Source organism: Scomber japonicus, chromosome 16 (assembly GCF_027409825.1).
Source record: "Scomber japonicus isolate fScoJap1 chromosome 16, fScoJap1.pri, whole genome shotgun sequence".
Taxonomy (NCBI): Eukaryota; Metazoa; Chordata; class Actinopteri; order Scombriformes; family Scombridae; genus Scomber; species Scomber japonicus.
In genome coordinates, this window is record NC_070593.1 from 12,933,827 (window position 1) to 12,955,181 (window position 21,355).

At 40.7% G+C, this 21,355-nt stretch overlaps 1 protein-coding gene across 1 annotated transcript in view; it reads right to left on the reverse strand.

The window, feature by feature from the left end:
* The window catches only part of dph6 (diphthamine biosynthesis 6), a 59,044-nt gene that overhangs the window by 13,237 nt on the left and 24,452 nt on the right, over nt 1-21,355 (reverse strand). Inside the window, exons 6-12 of the mRNA XM_053336028.1 lie at nt 20,067-20,128; nt 19,573-19,667; nt 19,341-19,434; nt 17,310-17,460; nt 16,714-16,839; nt 14,986-15,115; nt 14,661-14,835 (exon numbers count right to left, since the gene is read on the reverse strand). Of these exons, the coding sequence (XP_053192003.1) occupies nt 14,661-14,835; nt 14,986-15,115; nt 16,714-16,839; nt 17,310-17,460; nt 19,341-19,434; nt 19,573-19,667; nt 20,067-20,128 (833 nt within the window). The remainder of the gene's footprint in view (nt 1-14,660; nt 14,836-14,985; nt 15,116-16,713; nt 16,840-17,309; nt 17,461-19,340; nt 19,435-19,572; nt 19,668-20,066; nt 20,129-21,355) is intronic.

Genomic DNA, 21,355 nt, shown 5'->3' on the forward strand with positions numbered 1-21,355 from the left:
CTGAGACAAGGTCCTTCACTTATTAGCAAAGACACAGCCAGAGGTATCGTGTTTCACAGAGATTACAGGGGTGAAAGTGGACCAGATGTATTACCTAAGATTTAGCACTTGCTAAACCAAACTCCTTTCACCCATTTCAACCCTTCCTTTTCATACTTGGTTCAGTTTGATTGTCTCACCAAAGCCTACGCAGATGGTGGAGGGCCATGACACAAGTTGTTCAAAGGAGGGAAAAAAAGAATATTGAATATTTCCCCCTTTCTGAAGTGTATTAGATGTGTCTTATAGGATACTAGCAGTAAAGGATTCTAGCCACACATCTGTTTGGCTAGGGGGCGAACATGGCTATGGCTATTTCCATAATCAGATGGGGTTGCCATGATCCCCAGCTCTTGTGTTCACTTGTCAACTTTGATGAATCTTCTTCTTCCATCTCTGCTGCTCCAAATTACTGGGACAGCAGTGGAGACAAGAGATGGAGGGAAGATGAGGAAGACAGGCGAGAATGAGTGAGGGGGAAGAAAAGGGAGGAGATAAGACCCTCGCTGCTTTCAACCAGTTGGATCAATCACCAGATCATTTACCTGCACTCACAATCTGCCGGTGTGCCGGTGTACTATGTCTGCCTAACATAAAAGCCAGATTCCCACACATCAACAACAAATTGTCATTGGCATTCCATTTATGAGCCATCAAATGCCATCATATCCACTCCAACAAAGAAGGTCTCCATCAGGTTGGATGGAAGGCCAGAATCTTTTAACAAGCTTGTCCCCATAAAAAGAGTTCACTCCATTTTGAATTCATAAAGGCCGGCTACCATTTGTCGATTTCAATATCAAAAGCAGCTAGCACGGGGCCCCTTAACTGTTAAAGGCAGACTCCCATAGCTTCTACCAAGCAGGTGTGTGATGATCAATTATTAAGGATCCTGCTCTGGTTACTCTTAGTGGGAGGTGGAATTGGGGATTTGGGGGTTTGTGGTGGTGGGGGCACATCTTTCTATGGTGAACCTGGTTGGGGGAGAGACCGAGGAGAAGGGAGAGCGAATACTATTTACATAAAATTAACAGTTCAAAAGAATGAGTTCACACACCAATCAAACTTGTTAATTGACTGTCAGTGGTGTGTCCCTGAATATACAACACAACTACATTATTCATCTTAGGCCTTGACAGGGAAGACAGTCCAATTTGCATGGGCGTTCTAAACGTGATCAACAACCACAATGCCACATGCATTTTTAATAGCCCAGAGATGGGATCCTTTAATATTCATAAGGGTCAAACAATTGCATATGACATTAAACTTTCTATAACAAGATAAGTATTTTTTCAAATGCTAGCCATAGCAGTCTAAATGGCCCACAGAGGAAAGAGAGGATGTGCTGTATTAGTTTGCACGGTGAATCAATACTATATGGTTATGTTGGTTTATTTCCGGTCTACTGCTTCTTAATAATATTTTATACTTGCTGCTATGATTTAAATTTTTTTCAGATAGTGTAGTTTTAGTACCTGCCTGAGGGGTGAAAATTCATAATCATCATTATATACTATAACCGGTGTGTCATTGGAAAAGACATACAATACCTATTTATAGGGGATTTGAACATAATTAATATAATGATGATTACTAAAGCAGTATCTCATTATCAATATTTGATGATCTTTGCAAAAGTATTCAAAATGATTAAAAGTAAAAGTAGTAGACAACTCCTACTTAGTCAAGTGGTCAAATGTTTTTTTTTCTTGTTCCTGAATAAAATGCATCATTAATTTAAACATGAGAGCTGCAAAACCATTAATCCCAATCAAAGATTATAAGAATTTGTCAAGGTGTGTGTCACAATGGAGAGAAGATAAGACATAATGTTGAGGTATTCTCCTGCTCTATTAGTGAAAATCTACTTTTTTTAACACCAACTTCTACTGAAACATTTTTCCAGCAATCCCAAACAAGCTTATTTCATCAACATTTGTGACCATAGCACATTTGCTTAGTATTAACTAGTATTTTGCCTCATGCTTTAATGACCTTTATTTCATAGCTAATGTGCCATCCCTTTTCTAATAAAGCCAATGACATGTCAAAAGGTCACCAACCCAAACACATTCTCCCTCTCCATCTCTGTGAGCTGCAGACAGTAACATATATGTAAATGTACTCAGGGAGCGCCAGGCTGCATCCGCTGTCAAGCATTAACGGTGTCTCGTTTCAGGCTGGTGTGTCTGAGGTGTTTCTAATTGCAGTTTTTGTCAAGGAGCTTCTAGAGATGACCAGACAGTGCTAGACTATATTCACATTGGTGTTGGAGCCCTCTGGGCCCTCATCTTGTTGAAGAGGTCTCCGAGTGTCATTAGCAGAGCTTTGCAATGGTATAGTTGAACTGGGCTGGCCTGGATAAAATGACCTGGTATTGACGAACAGTCAGGTTTTTCTGCCTGGTGCCAAGGAGAGAGAGAGGTGGAAAACTGCTCCACTGCTCCTATCAGATATGCTAATGGTCACATTTCTCCCCATTGAGACCTCATGCATAATTTAACTAGGAAAATGATAATACAAAATGTGTTAAATAGGTTAAATTAATTTGGTCCAACTTTTCCCTTATACAAGGACACATGTAACCAAGCTACAGGGGCAGATTGTAGTATACTATCAGCTACAAGGTGGCTAATTAAATGCAAAATTATATTAATATTTGTCTTATGTCTTTTCATTGAAATGTTCCTACATCTTTTGAGTGTTGTTTACAGCCTCACCACGGAGTTAAGGTAAAGTGCATCGTCAGAGTTCCAGGCAAGGCTTTCTTTCCCATGGCTAGAACTTTTTAAAGATGATTTTTGAAAGTTGCATGCCTTTATCTGATGGTTTTTAATGAATATAGACAAAATGTTAAAGGAGCATGACATGTGCCAGCACTAGACCAGACTCAAACACAGTTGCATTTACAAAGTATGTGCCATCTAAATTTTAATATGATATATACATTCTAATTTACTTTAAATTGAGTACCTTTTGGTTTACTTTTTAATCCTTTATTAATCATTCTTAATTTCCCAAAATTCCAAATTTCTGTGTTGATTTTTCTCTTTAGTATAATCCTTTCTTTCTAGAATATTTCAGGGTTGGCAAATAGCCCAAAAATAGTTCAAAATGTAGGGATCAAAAAACTGAGGTTGAAGTTTTGTTGAATGTATTTAAGTGCATATATTATTTCTGCTTTTTGGCGGGGATTTGATATGCAACGACTGTTTAATCCTTGTGTGCTGGATGGCAGTTTGTCGGGGATGTGTGCCGTGATTTCATCTTGAACTGGCTTCAAGTCTGTGGGGCTCTTTTAGTATTAGTGCATTCAAAGCAGATCACGTCTGGGAGTGGGAAATGATAAGAGATGGGCTCATGTTGTGCTGCGCCCTGAGGAAATCCTGCTTCTTCTGACACCTCATTTCTACAAATACAAACCTTTCAGGAGAACCACAACCTTTCTCCCCTCTACAGAATCTCTCCCCATGTTAGGCTTCTCATTTAAGGATTCATGGGAAGGGGGAGGGAGATATTTGCCTTTTTTATTCCCTCCTCTTTTTTCCACTATCTATTTTTTTTCCTTCCTGTTTGTGCTCCAGTTTGAGCCTAACCCCTGTATGCTCAACTGTCACACAAAATCACTGTTACTTAAACTGCGACATAAATAGCTGTATGGAGTGCACAAAGAAAGGCAAGTATAGGGCATTTCTGAATGCATACTCTCAGGTCCAAAACTGCACATTTACTCTGAAAACAAACCATAAGCATATGCCCAAAACACATGGTTAGCACACTGACAAATTTAGAAGAATACTGAAAATTATACCACTATAATGAGCCATTGTTGAGGCAACGTGTGGTCAGTCTGAGCCAGGGACACTGGCTTTTCCCCAACCCCCCACTTTTTCTAGGCGTATGTGTATTTTTCAGTTCTTCCTGTATGTCTGCCCTCGACATACCCAGTCCATAGACACTGAGTAACACTGTCATGTCAGCTCTGGTCAACTTTATGCTGGTCAGGAGCTGCCGCTCAGTACTATAACCAAGGTCAGGGGAGCCTGACTGTTGGATGCTCAGGGAGACACATCTGAATGCCAACAGGCATGAATAAACAAACAAATAAATAATTTTTTTTGTTTTCACCATAACAAAAAAGTTGGGTTTTTTTACAATAAAATAAAACTGATTTTGATCAAACCATTTTTTTTCTTGTGTAAATGCGCTGTAATGTACTATAAAATTAATAAATATGATTTTAAAAAACATTACAAATACTGCCGTAGTGAGTACTGTGCCACCCCAGAGCTGGGCTGTGGATGAAGAGTGATGGAGGGGCATGGTTTTTCATTGCGTTAGGCAAAATGCCCTGCTGTCTTTAACTGTCCCGACCTCACATTTTTTGACAAATTGGTTGTGAGGCTTTTACGAGTGATGCACATATCGCAAAAATCATTTCTGCCAAGCTTCCTCTATGACCTGCCCGTGGGACATGACAAGCCCCTCCATGCATCGCTCTATCAAACCGAATCTTTCCAGGACAATGCAAATTATGACAAATTCCATCATCCTGCATTATGCGCTTTCCTGCTAATCTCCCTAATTCGAGAGAATCGGGGAGGGTCTTGCTGTTTCAGCTGAGGGGCATGTTGTCTGATTGAATGATGCTGAAACTGCAACCCTCAACCCCCGTTCTCTCTTCCTTCCCAGCTGTGACCACCTCGTCTCTTCTGTCTTTTCATATTTTTCCTTTTTTTTTTTTTTTTGAAACAACATCTCTTAGACTGGCTGGTAATAGAAGCACTAACTAACCTGGACATAAAGGAATTTAATCCAAAAAGAGTGCTGTTTTACAACCATTAGAGTGTAACTGTTAATAATGGTGAAGAAAAGTAAGTCTATGTGTTTGCAAAATGAAGGATGGGACCACAGTGTGAAATGTCTATGAGTCAATGTGAATGTGAATGCCATAGAAAAATCAGCCTGTGATCAAGCAACATGAAGCTGCTCATTCAGATGGAAAAGTCCTCTGCATTCACATTTGAAACTTCCAGTTTAACAGACACACACCCTCTCTTCACAGCGTTGTTGCTACACTTTTGCTTGTAAGGGATAAATTATGTAGTTCAGTATTCACAATTAAAAGGTGAACAGCAGACAAACAAAGAATGATAGAATGAATGAACACGACAGTGCAACAAAATGCAGCAGGAGCAAAAAGAGATGTAGTCCCACCTCGTCTCAACAGATGGCAGTATGGCTGCATTAAAAAGGCAGCGGTTGTATCAGCAATGCTGTACATGTGAAATCTGCTCAAACCTTGTACAGGCTGGCTAGACAGCATTGAAGTCTCCTTGGATTTTCTTCTTTTCCTTTTTTTTGGGGGGAAAGTCAAAATGTTCGCATAAATAACCACAAATTCCACCAGTGAAATGCAGGAATATAGACGGTGAAAAATTAGGGGAAATTATAAAAGTGGTGTGACAAATTGTTTGTGGGTTTTATGTTCTATATTTATTTTTTAATCAATAAACGCAGGAAAATCAAATGTAGCTTAGAATAGTAAAAACGAATTCAGAAAAGAAAGATTTTCCATCTATCTAAAATATTTTTTTTAATATTTACTTTTATATTATTAAAAGTCTTATTTTACTGTAAATGTGCACCAGAGGTAATAATATTATATTCAGCAAACTGATAAAAATACAATATGCTGAAGGATGTACTGAATCCCCACTGAAAAATATAGCAAATATTAACATTTTTGTCAGTACATCAAATTCTACTCTATAAATTTTGCCATGTGGAAAATATTGTGTACTCTATATTATATTGAATGAACTCTTACCCTGAACATCTAAACTTCATTACATTACTTCGACTCATGGGGCCTGACATCCCCTTACATAATAAATCTATAATATCAATAATAAATATATATTAAAAGTGAACATGCTGATATGTCCGCATAAAAAAAAACGGACGCTGTATATTATTCATCTGCAGCGGTTTTTACCTCAGTAAAGCGTGCTTTGATGACAATGGCATTTGAAAAATGAATGACCCAGGTTAAAAGTTACTACTCAGAAGAATTGCTCCATGGGAAATTTATGATGAAGCGAGTGGCCAAAAGTAAATGGAATGTAAACGCTATTCTTTTCTGAGTCATCTGGTGTACGGCTAATAAAATCCCCTTACTAAATGAAGACAAAATGGCAATGCTGGCATGCTGTTGCATGTGAATGTAATAATCATTTCTAACCAGAGGCAGCAACTGCCACTTTTAATGTGTGCAACTTGGAACTGCAGAAATAGGAGCATAATAATCATAGAAATCATCTATAATAGCAGTTTCCTAAAATACACAAACTAAAGCGCAGTGCTGTATAACACAGTCAGTGCATCTGCTGCAGTAACAAGCCATCTCTAAGAGCCTCTCGGTCTGAGTTGGTGACAATTAGTATTACAAACCCTGTATTTGTTGGTAACATGTCAATCATGTTGTTTCTCTTTCTCGCTACATTTATCCTGTGAACAGAACATTCTATAAATAAAATGTTAGACAATTTTATTAAACTCTGTTAGGCCAATATCTGTATGTCAAAAACACCAAATCAAAATGTTTTTTTTCTTTTTTTTGCTTAATTTAATTATCTTACTGCTTAATTCCTGTGTCTATTGTTTAAATAAAGATTTGGGAAAAGAGTGAATTGTACATTTTGCTCCTAATGCTGTTGCCTGTTTTTGTATGTCACCACAATAGCATGTGTGGGTGCTTGCTCCTGTATTGTTCTGTCTGTATTTGCCACACATGTGTATATTTCACAAGGAGCATCTTCCAGACCCTGCCTAACCATGTGTTTTGTGTGCGTGCATGTGTGTGTGTGTGTGTGTGTAGGCCCAGTCAGCTATGCCCTCTTGTCACTGCAGGGGGAAGAAACACACCCGGGCAGCTCTGAATATAGTGGCTAGTTACCATAGTAATGGGATGGTCATACGTCTCTCCTCTCTCAGACAGTGATGGGAGTGGACAGGACACGCCGCTATGCTTTTTATCTATGCATTTGGTATTCAGTTATTTCGTTCCACAAATAAAAAGCCGAGCCACTCCACCTCTCCTTTTTCCGTATTCAAATAGAGGGGTGAAATGGGAAGTAAATAGTTGGATATGGGGTAATAATTCACACATGGGACTACAAATAATTGATGTGTTTTGACTGAGTGTTTGTGATTGCAATTGTAATAGCGCGAGTGTCTTGGCAGATATCTGCGGTGGTGGGATCTTTACATGACGCTTTTCAGATGCCTTCTTGATGTCTCTGAACCATTCACCCCTCCGCTGCTCATCAGCAGTGACAAAGTGAGAAGCAAACAAGCACATGTGTGTGCGCACACACACATACACACACACACGCACACACACACACACGGCATGTGGTTCTCTCCAATTAAAAAGAGGAGCCTACCATTTATCAAATAAAATCATGTTCATACATCATCAATTATGACATTAATCTACATTTAATTAAATGCATTACATTCTATCTATATACAAATAAGCACTACTACACACTGTAATGCTTTTTACACAGTGTAGTCGAATATTTTGCAAATCTGCACAGGTGAGACTTTCACAAGAAGGATGCTGTCTTTTCACTAGAGACACCAGTGGTACATGTCTACTTGCAGGTACATGTCTGAGTGTACAAATACACACAAGACATGCATATATTCATATGTATAACATACAGCATGTCTGTGTACAGTATGTGCAATGAAAGAGGGACAATGGCAGTGGCTATCCTGCCCTTGCTTCCTACGGCTTGTTGATATGAACCAAGGCAGTCAGGCACCAATAATACATGAAGAGCTGTTCAAAGGCAATTAGGATCAGTTGTCAGGGCAGGGCCCATTAATGAGTGGGAGTGTGGCAGGGGCCGGGGCAGAGGCACAGTCCCGGCGTACGCGACTGCCTGAGAGCCGATGCACTCTGACAGATCCAGTCCTTCCCCTGTCCTCGCCTGGTACAAGCTGATACCAGCCTGTGCCCACGTGGTGCTGCAGCAGCAGCAGTGCAGGACAATGTAGCGAAGCAATGCTCTGACTGCTGAAAATGACTACTGCCAAGACAGGTCAGCTTCCACGTGGTCACAGCAGGAGAGAAAAGGGGGGATGTGAAGTAGGTGGAGATAGGGCTGGGAGTAACATAATTACCCCTGCTGCCGTCCACCACTTCCCATAAAACTGCCCCCCTCACCAGATTAAAAAGGTGGTCTGAATTGACCTCTCACATATAGCTGTTTAGAGCACTGTTCCAGGCTGGAGCTAGGACCATGTGTCAGCGCAGATATATGTCTTGGGATGTGGAGCTGTATTCGAAGCGGGGGAAGGAATTCCTATCCACATTATAGCATGCAACACTGAGAATATGCATGCATGTTGTGGTTGCACGCATGCACACATCCCAGTGTTAGAAAACACTTGTCAACAATAGATATGGATGTATTATGATGGCATGAGATAATGTGTGTATGCTCAATTGCCCATTTTGCTTGTCTTTCCACATATCTTTATCAATCTGCGTGTCAGTGAGTGTGGTTTGATTGCTATATACCTGTCCTGTCAGTCACGTCTGTGTTGCAGTGTGTCACCTGTGACTCATTTTAATGACCAAACAGGTTTACCTTGTCATACAGCCAGGGCCTATCACAAAGAGCACACAGGTATATGTGTGTGTCTTTGTAAGACCTTGCCTCGGGTCTTGATTAGTGTTTTTTGCGTGTGTCCAGTTCAAGTGAAGACAGTTGACCCCAGTGTTTGGATAGGAAGAGTCAAACCTACAGAGACAGGTGATGTACAGAGACAGGAACTGAATCAATGCTGGCTTGGGAAAGGCTGAGGTGAAGCCAAACTGTCAGTCAAAACCTCACTGACTCTTCTGACAAAACGTTCAACTCACAGCACACAATTCAGGCATTCGGGAAACAAAACAGCCAGCCTATTCTATGGGCGTAAAATGCAAAGAAAAAACAAATCTCTGTTAACATCCTCCGCTGCAACTAGGAGCAAGTAACTACACGTGCTGAGGAACAACATAGTTTTTTAAGTAGCCTTCAATCTCCCGACTGCTCAAACCACTGAGTCTTCAAGACCTAATTTTTCATCGACTCAATTACTCGACAACTGTTCGCCTCCTGGCCCCACCCCTTCCTCCCTGCCTCATCTCCCCCTCCCTGCCTCATCTCCCCCTCCCCTTGGTTGGAGGTGATCATTTGTTCTTTTATTGAAGTTGATAACATCCCTTGCATTGTCTGAGTGTGCACGCTAGAGAGCCGCCCCTACTGTTCTAGCCTCCAGCGTTTCGTATTATTGGTGCATTATTTCACGCATGCCCTCCTCTTTTATCAAGCGCTTTTGAAGTAATATTAATAGACTAGAAAATTGAGACATTTATGAAGTATGGGCTGTGTTTATGAAAAAATCCATAAAGTATGACAGGGGAGAGGTGAGATAAAAGCAGGGTTTTAATAGATTATGGCAAACAGGGGAAAGGCGTCAGATGCTGACAGGCACCTCCTCTGAGATCCCTCATATTTTATGGGATTAATTTTGTTGTATTAGAAATGAAGTTAAACGTCCTAATTAATCTGTTCGTACTGCATGAATACCTCCCCAAACGCAGATGCACGCACACACTGTTTTTGGCTAATTACTCTTCTGTGGTAATTGAGGTAGATGTAGTCTCTAGATGTAGGCTGAGGAAGTTTGGGGAGGTGGGGGGTGATGTTTGATGAGGTGCGGGGAAGGGGGGCTGCTGAATTGTGCATGTTGGCTCTTTTACAGTAGTGGGTGAGAACAACAAACCATAAAACTAAAGCACTTAGCCTAATTTCTGCTATTCATCACTAATTTTTTTTTTGCTTTCTCACTCACCACAATAGCTTCTACTTAACCGTCAACCCTTTGATTATTCACCATAAAGAGCTGTACTGGCAGGTCTGCTATCTTCACCAACTCATCATATGCTATTTGCCCCCCCCCACACCATTTTATAATGAAAAACAATGTAATGTATGTATATGTTACTTTTTAAAACACAGATGGGAAATACCTTAAATCATGCATATTATGTGGAGTGCTCTTGTGAGTCAGAGGTCTAAGATGCAAACTGTACAACCACACCATCTATGTTCAATTTAGTTTGGGGATCTTTATCACGTCATTCCACTCTCAACTGTTTATTATCTTTAAAAACTTTACAAATATTTTTTGATAATTAGTGTATACACATTGTTGGTTGGAATAAACCAAATAAAAATGTGACTTCAAACAAGCACAGAAAACTTTTCCCTATGTTCTTCTTTTAGTCATTCTTGCATCCTCTCTCTGGCTCCACATGGGTGGCCCAACTTCACTATGGCTCAGCACGACCTCTGAACTCTTCATCAAGAGGGTCAGAAAAAGTTCAGATTGTTGTTTTTAGACATTTAGACTCCTGTAGGAAGATTATTCAAATGTTACCAATACGCCCCAGTACACTCCTCCCTTTGACACTAATTGGCAACGTCAGATCCACTTTCCTGCCGATGCCTCACAGTCCACTTTGACAATTTTCAAAATCCAATGCAAATCCTATCGCGGGCTTGTGCGAGACAGTCTTCCACAATATTGACTGTCACTCACAATTAGGGGAATGGGAAAGGGGTTAGTGTTCACCAGCAACCTGAGGCTAACGCAGTCAGCTCCCCAAACACGCCCCGCAGAATGTGATCAGTGAGTATAATTTCCCAGCAAATATCCCAGGGGTGAGCCACTTACCTTAACAGGAAAGAGGAGATGTTTAACAACCATTCAACTGATAGTCTCTCTATTCAGACCTGGTTTGGCTATTGTGTTTGCCTCAGTAAATGTGACTCCAAAGGGAATGTGACATAACTGGCAGCATTCATTTAAATACATGTGGAAAAACCCAACAGTTTAAGAGTCCTGTTGTTAACTCTGACTTCAGTAAATTATGGGTCAATTTTTCCCATCTGGCAACTCATAAGCTTAATCGTCTGTTATTAGTACAAATGCATTTCTGCAGAAAAAATGTGGACTGTTGCTGGCTTAAGAACACATGATCATTTTTTGCTGCTATTATGTTAATGTAAAATAATTGTTTAAAAGCTCCTTCTAAGAAACAACTGAAATTAAAACGCAGTAATAACTTTTATGTATTTTAAAAGCATGCTATTGCTTGGCTTTTGTTGTAATGAAGATCATTTGTTTTGATATTTGGCAACAAAAATACTGATATCTGAGAGCATCTTTTATTTGTTTCAATGATGTAATAAAAAACAAAACTTCTCATATCTTAATTAGATTATGCAAATTGAATCTAAAACAAATGACAGCTAAATTTGCATTTGATCTCTGATTTAAAAAAAAGATGGAAAAGCAAAACAATTAGTGATTTGATACTACCGCACTCACAAACAATAAATGGTGACCGCAACCTCCAAACAAATGTCAACTGGTGCAGGACTAAAATATAATAATGTAAAAACAAAGCATAAATTAAATCACTGTTTTTGTAGACTGCAGCTTTACTTAAACTGCTACAATATCATACATTAACATATGACACACCCAGCCCCACAGCTTTGACATCATAAAGGTTAACTAATTATTTAAATCAAGTCAGATCTGAATCTGTCAGCTTGCCAGGCTAAGTCGACATTCAGTCAGCTTGCCATTCCCGAGAGCTGAAGCTGAGACATGACAAGCCAGTCAGATAAATAAATAGATGGATGGAGTTTGAAGGTCCAGCATCCATCACTCGCCAATCTTTGATGCCGTCCCTCTCTACATCCACCAGTACAAACCCTCGTTGTGGAGACCTACTGTAGTCACATCCTGCAGGGCCTGAGCACCATGTCCTGTCAGAAGCCATGTGCTGTCTCTCAAAACACTGGTCACTTGTCAAAAGAATGCACTGTTCCCAACAGAGCTGGACATTGGTCAGTTTATAGCCCTACTTAACTACACGTTGAAATGGTTAGCATCACTTGGTTTTGTCAGTAACAAATGATAAAGTAAATAATTTACCAAAATAATTAATCATAGGGCTACTCTCATTTGCCATCCCCTCCAGTAAGTCATAATGCATTGCCTCTTCAAAGAGCACATCACAAAAACATCAGTTGCACAAAACTGATTACATACTTTGGACATAATCAAGATCACAAATTCATCCTTTAATCATTTCAAGTTCACCCCACCCCCATCCCCTTTGTATAGCCAGATCCTTCTTTTAATTACTAATTCATTTCCACAGACAGTGAATGTGGAGGCCTCCAGGTTATTTGCCTCAGAGAGCAGCTTTTCTGTCTCAGTTGTTGCCAGAGCCCTGTCGCCATGGTGTCACACAGCAACAGTCACCAAGGAAAATTGTCATTAAGATGGAGTCAACGTGGAACTGGTGAGAGGAGGGGTGGCACTACATGCTTGCTCACAGCAAGGGGCTAATTGTATCAATATGTAAAAATCTCTGGCTGTACTGAAGATTTGTTAATACATTTTTGATCAAATTAAGTCATTGTAGTGTGGAGGAGGAGCAGACACAGTGAGAGACGACGCAGGGGTCGTATGAAGAGCCGTGCACAGTTCTGAGCAAGCAAACTCCTCTCATTGTTTTCTCAAATTGCTTTGGATATGAATGATCATTAGAGGAGTGAGAGATTAGACTGTTTTCCAAAGGCAATAGCACTTGCCCACAGCTGACTTCAATTTCATGTCTCAATGAGACTCCATTGAGGAAATCAAACACTGCTGGCACGTTAAAAGCAAACCTGACTCTGTAGGTTACATCTCAGGAATCCAAACTGCTCAAGATCCTGTGAGCTTTGGTGACACACTGGTGAGATATGCCGTCAAGCTCTAAACGAATGGCTAATCCACACATGTTCTCACTCATAGGCGGATTTGGCTGGAGGATCAAGGACAGTGTGGAGGAGATGGACACTATCCTTGTTGACAGTACCTTGACAAGTGTAATCCCATATAATACACACTGGGTAAACAAAACACCAAGCCAACCGTGCAACCGCGGCCCACACTTCCTCTGCTCTGCCTTTGAAATTCAACATTCTTTCTGGCTTTTAAACAATATGAAAGAAGTTCGATTTGTAGCTTTACAAACAAGTGCGAAAAATGAATACATACTAGGGTTGGACCAATGGACGATGCCATCATCTATCGCCAATGGCTGACAGTCATCGACCGCTGAGCCCTCTACGATCATAACATCGATTTAAAAACCCTCTCTCCCTTCCACCCCCAGTCCACAACAACATTGGGGCGTACCCTGCCACACACACACTACCACACACACACAGACACACCAATATGGTATGGCCAGCCTGGATCAAATCTGCATGCCACACAGTAAACTACACTAAGCGCAGATTGACATTTGCTGCAGACAGTGAAATTACAAAAAGACAAAAATTCACTGGTATATTCTGCAGTTATGTCACTATGGACTAGTATTTACATGTTTTAGTTTTTGTAATCAGATGATCTGCTTAATGAGGTAGCTCAAGCACAGGCTATAGGGAGGAAAAGTAAGAAAATACTGGGTGAGTAGGTGAGGATGGTCTGTAATGGGCAAAATTGTTAAGACAATAGAAATAGTAATTAATATCCAACATACAAGATATAAAATGTATAAAAGAAAGCATATAAAAAATGATAGTACCTTTATGGGATGAGCCCATGAGACAAATCCCACACTCAACAATGATATCATCGTCCATCGCAATGTTTTACTGTGGACATCCTTATAGGCCAAATTAGTAGACCTTAATACATACTACCCACATACCAGTATATTGTGTATACATGTTTGTATACATGTAAATATATGTACAAGAGAACAAACTATCACACAAAACAACAATCACAGACATCTGCACACATGCGTCTACACATAAACAGAGACAAGAGAGGTACACAGAAATAGTACTGCACGTAATTTGAGAGACTTCAAATGCTTTGAAAGAGCCAAGTACAACAAAGCATCATGAAAAACACCAGCAAGATTTGTCATTCATCACAGAAATCCTTGGTCTTCCTTCATTAATCCATTACTTACCTTTTTACAGTGATATTTTCAATTGCCAAACCAGTAATGTGGAGAACAGAAACGGATAAAAGACAACAGGATACTTTAACGATATCCTTTGACAGGATAGTAGAGCTTAAAGGAGTATTTGAATAATTAGTCAATCAACATGTTATATTAATTTGATCCATTGATCAAAAAATATTTATAATTTCCTTTCTGTAAAACATGAAGGATTTTGTTTTTTCGACTGTCAATATTTACATTTAATATCTTTGAGTTCTGACAAAAGCTAAGACATTGCTTTTGTCCCTTGCCAGTAATTGTGGCCAATTTTCCAACAATCAAACAGATGAATTCATGAAAAAACCCAATAGATTAATTGATGATGCAAGCTATCTACAGTTCACTGTGCATGAAACATTAGGATTTCCCAAGCAGGCAATTACACCCTTTGTGGCCACCACTGAATTCTACATGTTCTAACCACCGGCACCACCTCTTCATGTTGTGGGCTTTGGAGCCTTACCCTGAGGGCCTGACTGTAGGGCCCAATGTTGGCTGGGGCCCAGTGGGACAGGCTCTGGACATGCAGAGCCTCTTTCTGGTGGAAGCAGCCATCCTCCAGGGGCTCGGTCCAGTCATGCAGCAGACAGTCCATCTGCAACAGCTGACCAGCAGGTAGAGCAGCCTGGACACACACCCTATAAAAGAAAAGAGTGGAAATATGGAGTAAATGTTTGAATAGATAATAGAACTAATGAAGAAAAGCAAATGCTTTAGAGTTTAAACAATAAGAAGATGTTCCCTTAGAAGAAACAGGGAGAGGTCTATATGCATGTTTACATGTTTACCTGGCTGGAGGGTTTATGCCAAAATGTTTCTTGTAGACTGTGTTGAGTGGACCAAAGTCTTCCATACTCCTCACATACAGGTGGACCAGGATAATGTTTTTCATCTTCCAGCCTCTGCTGTCTAACTCACCTGGATACAAGCAGCAAATTAGAAATCACTGCAGTGTAACATGCTGTCCTATAAACTACCCAGTAAATCATGTGTAATCTCACATTGGCTAAGCTAATTTATACATATTTGGAAAATGTTGTTATGCAAATTACCACATAAAATTTAACTTTCAACAGCAAGAAACCAATATACTCCATATACAATCCAAATTTGGAAATGTTCACTTAGACAAACTAGTAGGTTTGTGACCAAAAATATGTGTTTCATTAGGCAATCAATAAATGTATTCTAGCTAAGCATTTTTTATTTTATTTTGAAAATACAATATTTAAGTTTTATCTAATGCAACTGGCAGGGTTACCACTGGACAAATAGTCTAGGTCAATGTGCTGGCATTTACTTTATTCAACAGCAGTTTGGGACAATGTTAACTTAACTCTTTTTAACTTAAACTGTCATGGTTAGAGCTGTGCTATACCTACCAATAAAGCCAGTCTGTTCATACAGTCATTTGAACACTATCCCCCTTGTAGTTAAGAGGTGGATAGTGGAAGCTTTTTTCTGACACTGAAATCCACTGAAACTGCTTTAAAGTGGTAATGGTGTTTGTCCCCTTCTGTAAAATGCAGTCTGATGACAGTATGCGTGCACATCGCAGGCTTTGGATGCAAACACAGGCACAAGGGCTCAAAGCACAGCCTTTCTCCCTACAATCATTTGAAAGAGCTTCAAGTTTGTTTTTCCTTTGCCTACACTAGCGTCTCAGACTACTTCGCCCTCATACAAAGAGGTTGTTCATTAAATATTAACTTGTTTAATATTGTCTCTGCACTGTGAAGGCTGTTCAGCCGAGCACCACGATAAACATTAAATATGCTTTTCATCTTTTGCTCCTCTTTCTCCATCAAAAAAGAGAAAGAGAGAAAAAAAGACTGAGATACACTGTAAAAGCGTACACTTTTAAACTTCTGCAGGGCAAAAACGATAACCGACCCAACATGTTGTGTGGGTGTGTTTAAAATGTGGCTTGGTTTGGGTTCATTTGAAGTGCTTGCCCTTGTTTGCTGGCCAGCTCACTATTACATTTTTGTGATGGGTCGAGTCTCTGACACACAGGGCTTTTCCAGCTGGGATGTCAAGCACTTTGGAATAAGGAGTGACTTCTTAAGCTTTGACACACCACCTCATGTGTGTTTAGCTAACACAGCAAGAAGAAAGAAAGACACCCAGGGGACAAAGAAGTTTTCCCCATATGCGTCTTTCTTTTTTTTTTACAGCCTAAGCAAGCAGTGTAGCACAGCAAGGCCTCCAGAAATGCTTTTACTGAGTTGTTTAAATCACCCCCAGACAAAGGAATTATGTATCCCCCCTTGATCATATCAAAGATCACATCTCTATTTGATCGAAGAAAACATGACTTATTAAAGGTTAGTTTACTTGTGTGTATCGTTTTGTGGGCCGTTCGCTTCTGTGATTTTTAGAGGCAAAAAAGAATTTTCTAGTAGACCCTTGTGCTTTTCTTGAGCACAAAAGCATGTCCACAACTTTGGCACACCATATTCTTCAAAAACATCCACTCTTTAGCTCAATATTTTCTCTCTTACACTCTCCCTTACTTTGCAACTGTATGAAAGCTGTGGATGTCTGGCCCTGGATACCAGGGTCTTGGCTCTGAAGCCCGTTGATCCCAGAGATCCACTGATAGCCTCTGGTGCTTCTTGGTGAGCAGGATGGAGGGAGACCTGCAGAAAGAGATACAATACCATGAAAAGGAAGAGGTTACCAGGTTTGGAAATGAGCAACTACTTTGTACAGCTTGATTTAGACAGGTTCCCTTCATTGATAAACAGGGGATATGTTGTGTGAGAGGTAATTTTGAAAACATCATGCATACATGGTTTATATGAAAAGATGAAATAAATTCAGAGACTGTCACAAATACACTGCTGAAATGACAGCTCTTGTCAAACAATCACTCAAAAATACTAGCGTCATGATGTTTGGCCGCATGACACAGATTCAGGGAGCACACGCCACACACACAGATATCATCTGACACACCCACACACGCACACGCACCCACCCACCCACCCACCCACCCACACACCCACACACCCACACACACACACACACACACACACACACACACACACAAATACATACTTGTGCGTGCATGTCAACACGTGCATGTCTCACAATAAATGAATCTCACCGTGGCCCTGCTGACAACTAAGGTCACAATCTGATGTAAATTCTTGGTGGTTGTCTTCAGCTTGATCAGCATATTCCACCTCCTCAGTCATCTTGTCAATGGCGCTCTGGCAAGGACAACTACCATGGGGCAAAGCTCTCGCCACCACATCCTGCAATAAAGCACCACAGGGAATACATCAGGCCAAACGCCCACCAAAGAGCGCAGAGCTTTTTGCAAAGACAGACAAAACGCTGTATAATTAGCCAACCTTTTCAATGCCCCACCGAGTGGGCTGTGTGTGTCAGTCTTTCATGACAAGGGCCCAGACACACATAACTTCAAGGTGAATGAATATGAAACAACATGCTAACATATTCGTGGCTCAGGCGAGTGGGGAGTGGTGTGTTCTGATACTGTAGATTCAATCATGCTGGATGTCAGTCAAAACTCATGACTGGATGTGTGAGACATGTTTTGGATTTCACCAGTTTTTTTCTTCTGTTTACTTATACTTATGCCTCTACACAAGCTACTTTAAATAACAAATCACTACCATTCTCTAAGGCATATATATTACCTGCCAAATCTTGCTGGGGCGTCATGCATTTAAATACATATTTCATATTTCAACGCCCCCCCTCACCCTGCCCAACACTCATTCACCCCCCTCATCTGCTGTCAACTGCATTAGGCCATATGATAATCAAATTAATTATACTTCATCCCCTCTCTTCTAGCCAGCATGAAAAATAGCTTGACTAGCATTAACGGAGGGCAAATGATGGTGGTCCATCCCCACCCCCTGAGCCCAGTGCAGTTTCCTCTAGTGCTGGTGTCACCGCAGATCTGTCACCCTGACGAGAAGAGTTTCAGAAGGCTGAACGAGGGCAGGTTCTCCCCTGGTTGCCCACCCCTCCCCTCCCATCGCAGGCCCTGGATCTCCCTGCTCTTCTCCCAGCAACCTAGGGGGGGCTACAGGGGCTGTGGGAGCATGTGAGCGTGTGTCTGTGTTTGTGTGATGGGGGTGGGAGCAGCAGTGTGGGGAGTGAAAAAATATATAGCTTTAGGGAGTGAGGCTGCAGGGTCACTGAGGTTGTGGGATGGGGGTATGTTTTCTGTCCATAACAGCCCCAGCCCCCACCCAACAAGAAGATGCACACAAGGCTACAAATAGGAACACACGCTCTCTTGCACACAAACAAACACAAACTCAAATGTACACAGTATTGTGTGATGTGCAAAGAAACACACGTGTAAATCCCATGATTTACCCCGGAGACCTGCATAGCTACAGGCTAATAGCATCCCTCAGTGTAACCCTTATACTGTTAACTCGCTGCTGCAAATACGACATACAAGCAGCACTTCCTGTCGCCAGGAACATTCGTCAACTAGTAGGTGTCTTATTAAAGCTGACAATTTGAACCAGATTAATTAAAAACACACATAAATAAGGTCATTGTCTTCATCACAGCTTTCTGATAATTATTTAAGGATCCCTTAAGTTGTCACTTTTTGCAATGAAAATAAAACGCTCCAAAGTGTCACCCCTCCAGTCTGTGAAGCCCCATTGAGTTCTGATATACCAAAAGCCAATCCCTACTGCTTCCCCGCAACCCCCGCCTGTGTCCGCTTAGCCAGCTACCTGAATTCAAAGTGCCTTAATGTGAGCAGACATGTTTATTAAGCTGGGCCTAGTTTCAGGCTGCAGTGAATATTGCAGACGTCAAAGTAGGCCATGTGGGGCTAGAGGAGAGAGTGCGAGGGATGAAGGGAGAGACCGAGAGCAAGAGTATGCTAGAGAGAGACCCTCTGGAGGTTGATCTGAACTCTGCCCTACAGTGCTGTGTTTCTCTTCTCCTCGACAAAGTTATCAGACACCAAAGGGTTTTGTTCTTGTATTTGTTTTGCCCTTGGAGTGGTTTAAAAGTAATCAACCACAAAACAACTCACACTTTTGTTGTAAAATTACTGATTCAGCATCGAATGGCATTGATCCTATCTGTGAAACAAGTCAAAATCTTGGATTCTTTCAGAAGTTGGACTCACGCTGGCTTTGTTCATGGTGTGCATCTTGGTGAAGCGCAGGTAGCCAACTGGAGCAAAGGCATCTGCTGAGTGGATCACCGTCTCCTCTGCATCACTGGAACAGACATAAAAAAAAAACTTCATCCACTGTGGGCAACGTAACATCACCTTCCAAACTTATTGCAGCCACATGCTGAAGAATGGTAACGATGATCTAAGACAAATATTTGTGAGTTGGTCATGCTTCACTCACATAACAATCTTCTTTTTGAAGAGGGGGCAATCGAGGGTGAACGTTTCATATTCACCTCCTTCTCCACAAATGTGGACACCATACTTCTGGGAGAGCTAACCATAACAAAAAAAAAACACCTACGTTTTAAAAATTCTGTATTTCATGTAAATACAATTTATTGTATACATTTTACCCAAACTTTCAATTTATAGTCGGCAAACAAAATACAAGTGAGTCAAAAGTTAAATATTAAACAAGCTTTAGATTATAAGAGTTTTCCATGTTCAAGAGACAAACTTCAAAACAAATGGCAACACTGCTGTGAAAGTGCTAATTGTACAAGAATATGTTTGGGATGTGTTCTCACAATAAAGCAGTATGTATACAATCATTCTCTAATTCAATTAAACTTATAGAAAAATGTGATATTAAGTTTTGTATTTGGATTAGGAACTTGACTTGAATGTGAACATGTAAGAGTCGGGTTAGCATAGTATCTATCAGTCTATGACCTGTTTCAGATAGGGCTCCATGTCAGCCAGAGGTTTCCCCAAGTGCTTCTCTGGATCCAGGCCTGGCACCCACGTGGGGAACGCACACAAAGGCATACAAATATACACACACCAACACACAAAGACAGAAATACACACACATAAACACAATTGCACACAGACACACACGTACAGGGAGAGAGAGAGAAGTCTGATCAGGAACAGCGAACAGTGATTGAAGATGACAGGCTGGGAGGTTTACAGGCAGTCACACAAACACACATGTAAACCTGCACCCTGGATCTATTTGTTTGACTTTGCAAGTAGTGTACACAGATCTCTCCGGGTAAGGGCAACAGTTTTCAATTGCTGGCCGCAGACCCCCCGCACCCCCTTGCGCCAGCCACCCCCTCATCTTGTTCCCTTTGAGAACATAAACTCTGGAAAGAGATCTTGTTTATTTGCCTTTTCCCTCCCCTTCCCCTGAAATGGTGCATGGAAGTGACTCACAGGCATGGGAGAGAAAAGAAGGAGGGGAAGAGAAGGGTGGAGGAGAGCTTGTATGTATACCCAGTGGTGCCACACTCCTAAAATATAAGCTCACTCCTCAAACTGAAAAAAAAAAATACAATTTAAACCATCTAACCAAGTAGACTTCCAGAAAAATACATTTGAAAAAAGAGACCTTTGCCATATATCCTCCTGCCCTTTTAATAAGATATACAATTTTATACCATAGCTTAGCACTTTGATCAGACTTATTTAGGGATAATGTACATCATTGAAGGGTTTTACTCCTTGTGACACTAAACCCTGATTCTTCCAGGCGCCTGTTTCTGATGGCACTATGCTGAACTCCGTGTCACCCTGTAAATAAGTCCTTTCACAAAGAAAGTGCAGGCGTGTAGACTACGTTTTCCTACTGTACATTGTTCAGCGCTCACACCAAGAGAAAACAAATGCCCCCAGTACCAGGTGCTTTTACAAAGAATAGAACAATAAAAACATAACAGGACATGAATTTTTACATGAATGTAAAATGCTACATTTTAGGAAATTCCAAAGCCTGTAGTTGCATACTCAAGCTGCCATGTTTATCGTAAAGCACCTTAGTGTTATCTGAAAATATGAGAGTAAATTTCCTGAAACTGAACAAGCACATCTACTAGTAGTGGCTGGCTTTATTCACCAACATTTCTTTCTATGGCTGCCTATTAACTGATTGATATAATCATTGACAAGTTACTGAAGACTATGACAGCGTGATGTGCGATTGTGACTTAGCCACGATACTTTCACTAGATGAAATA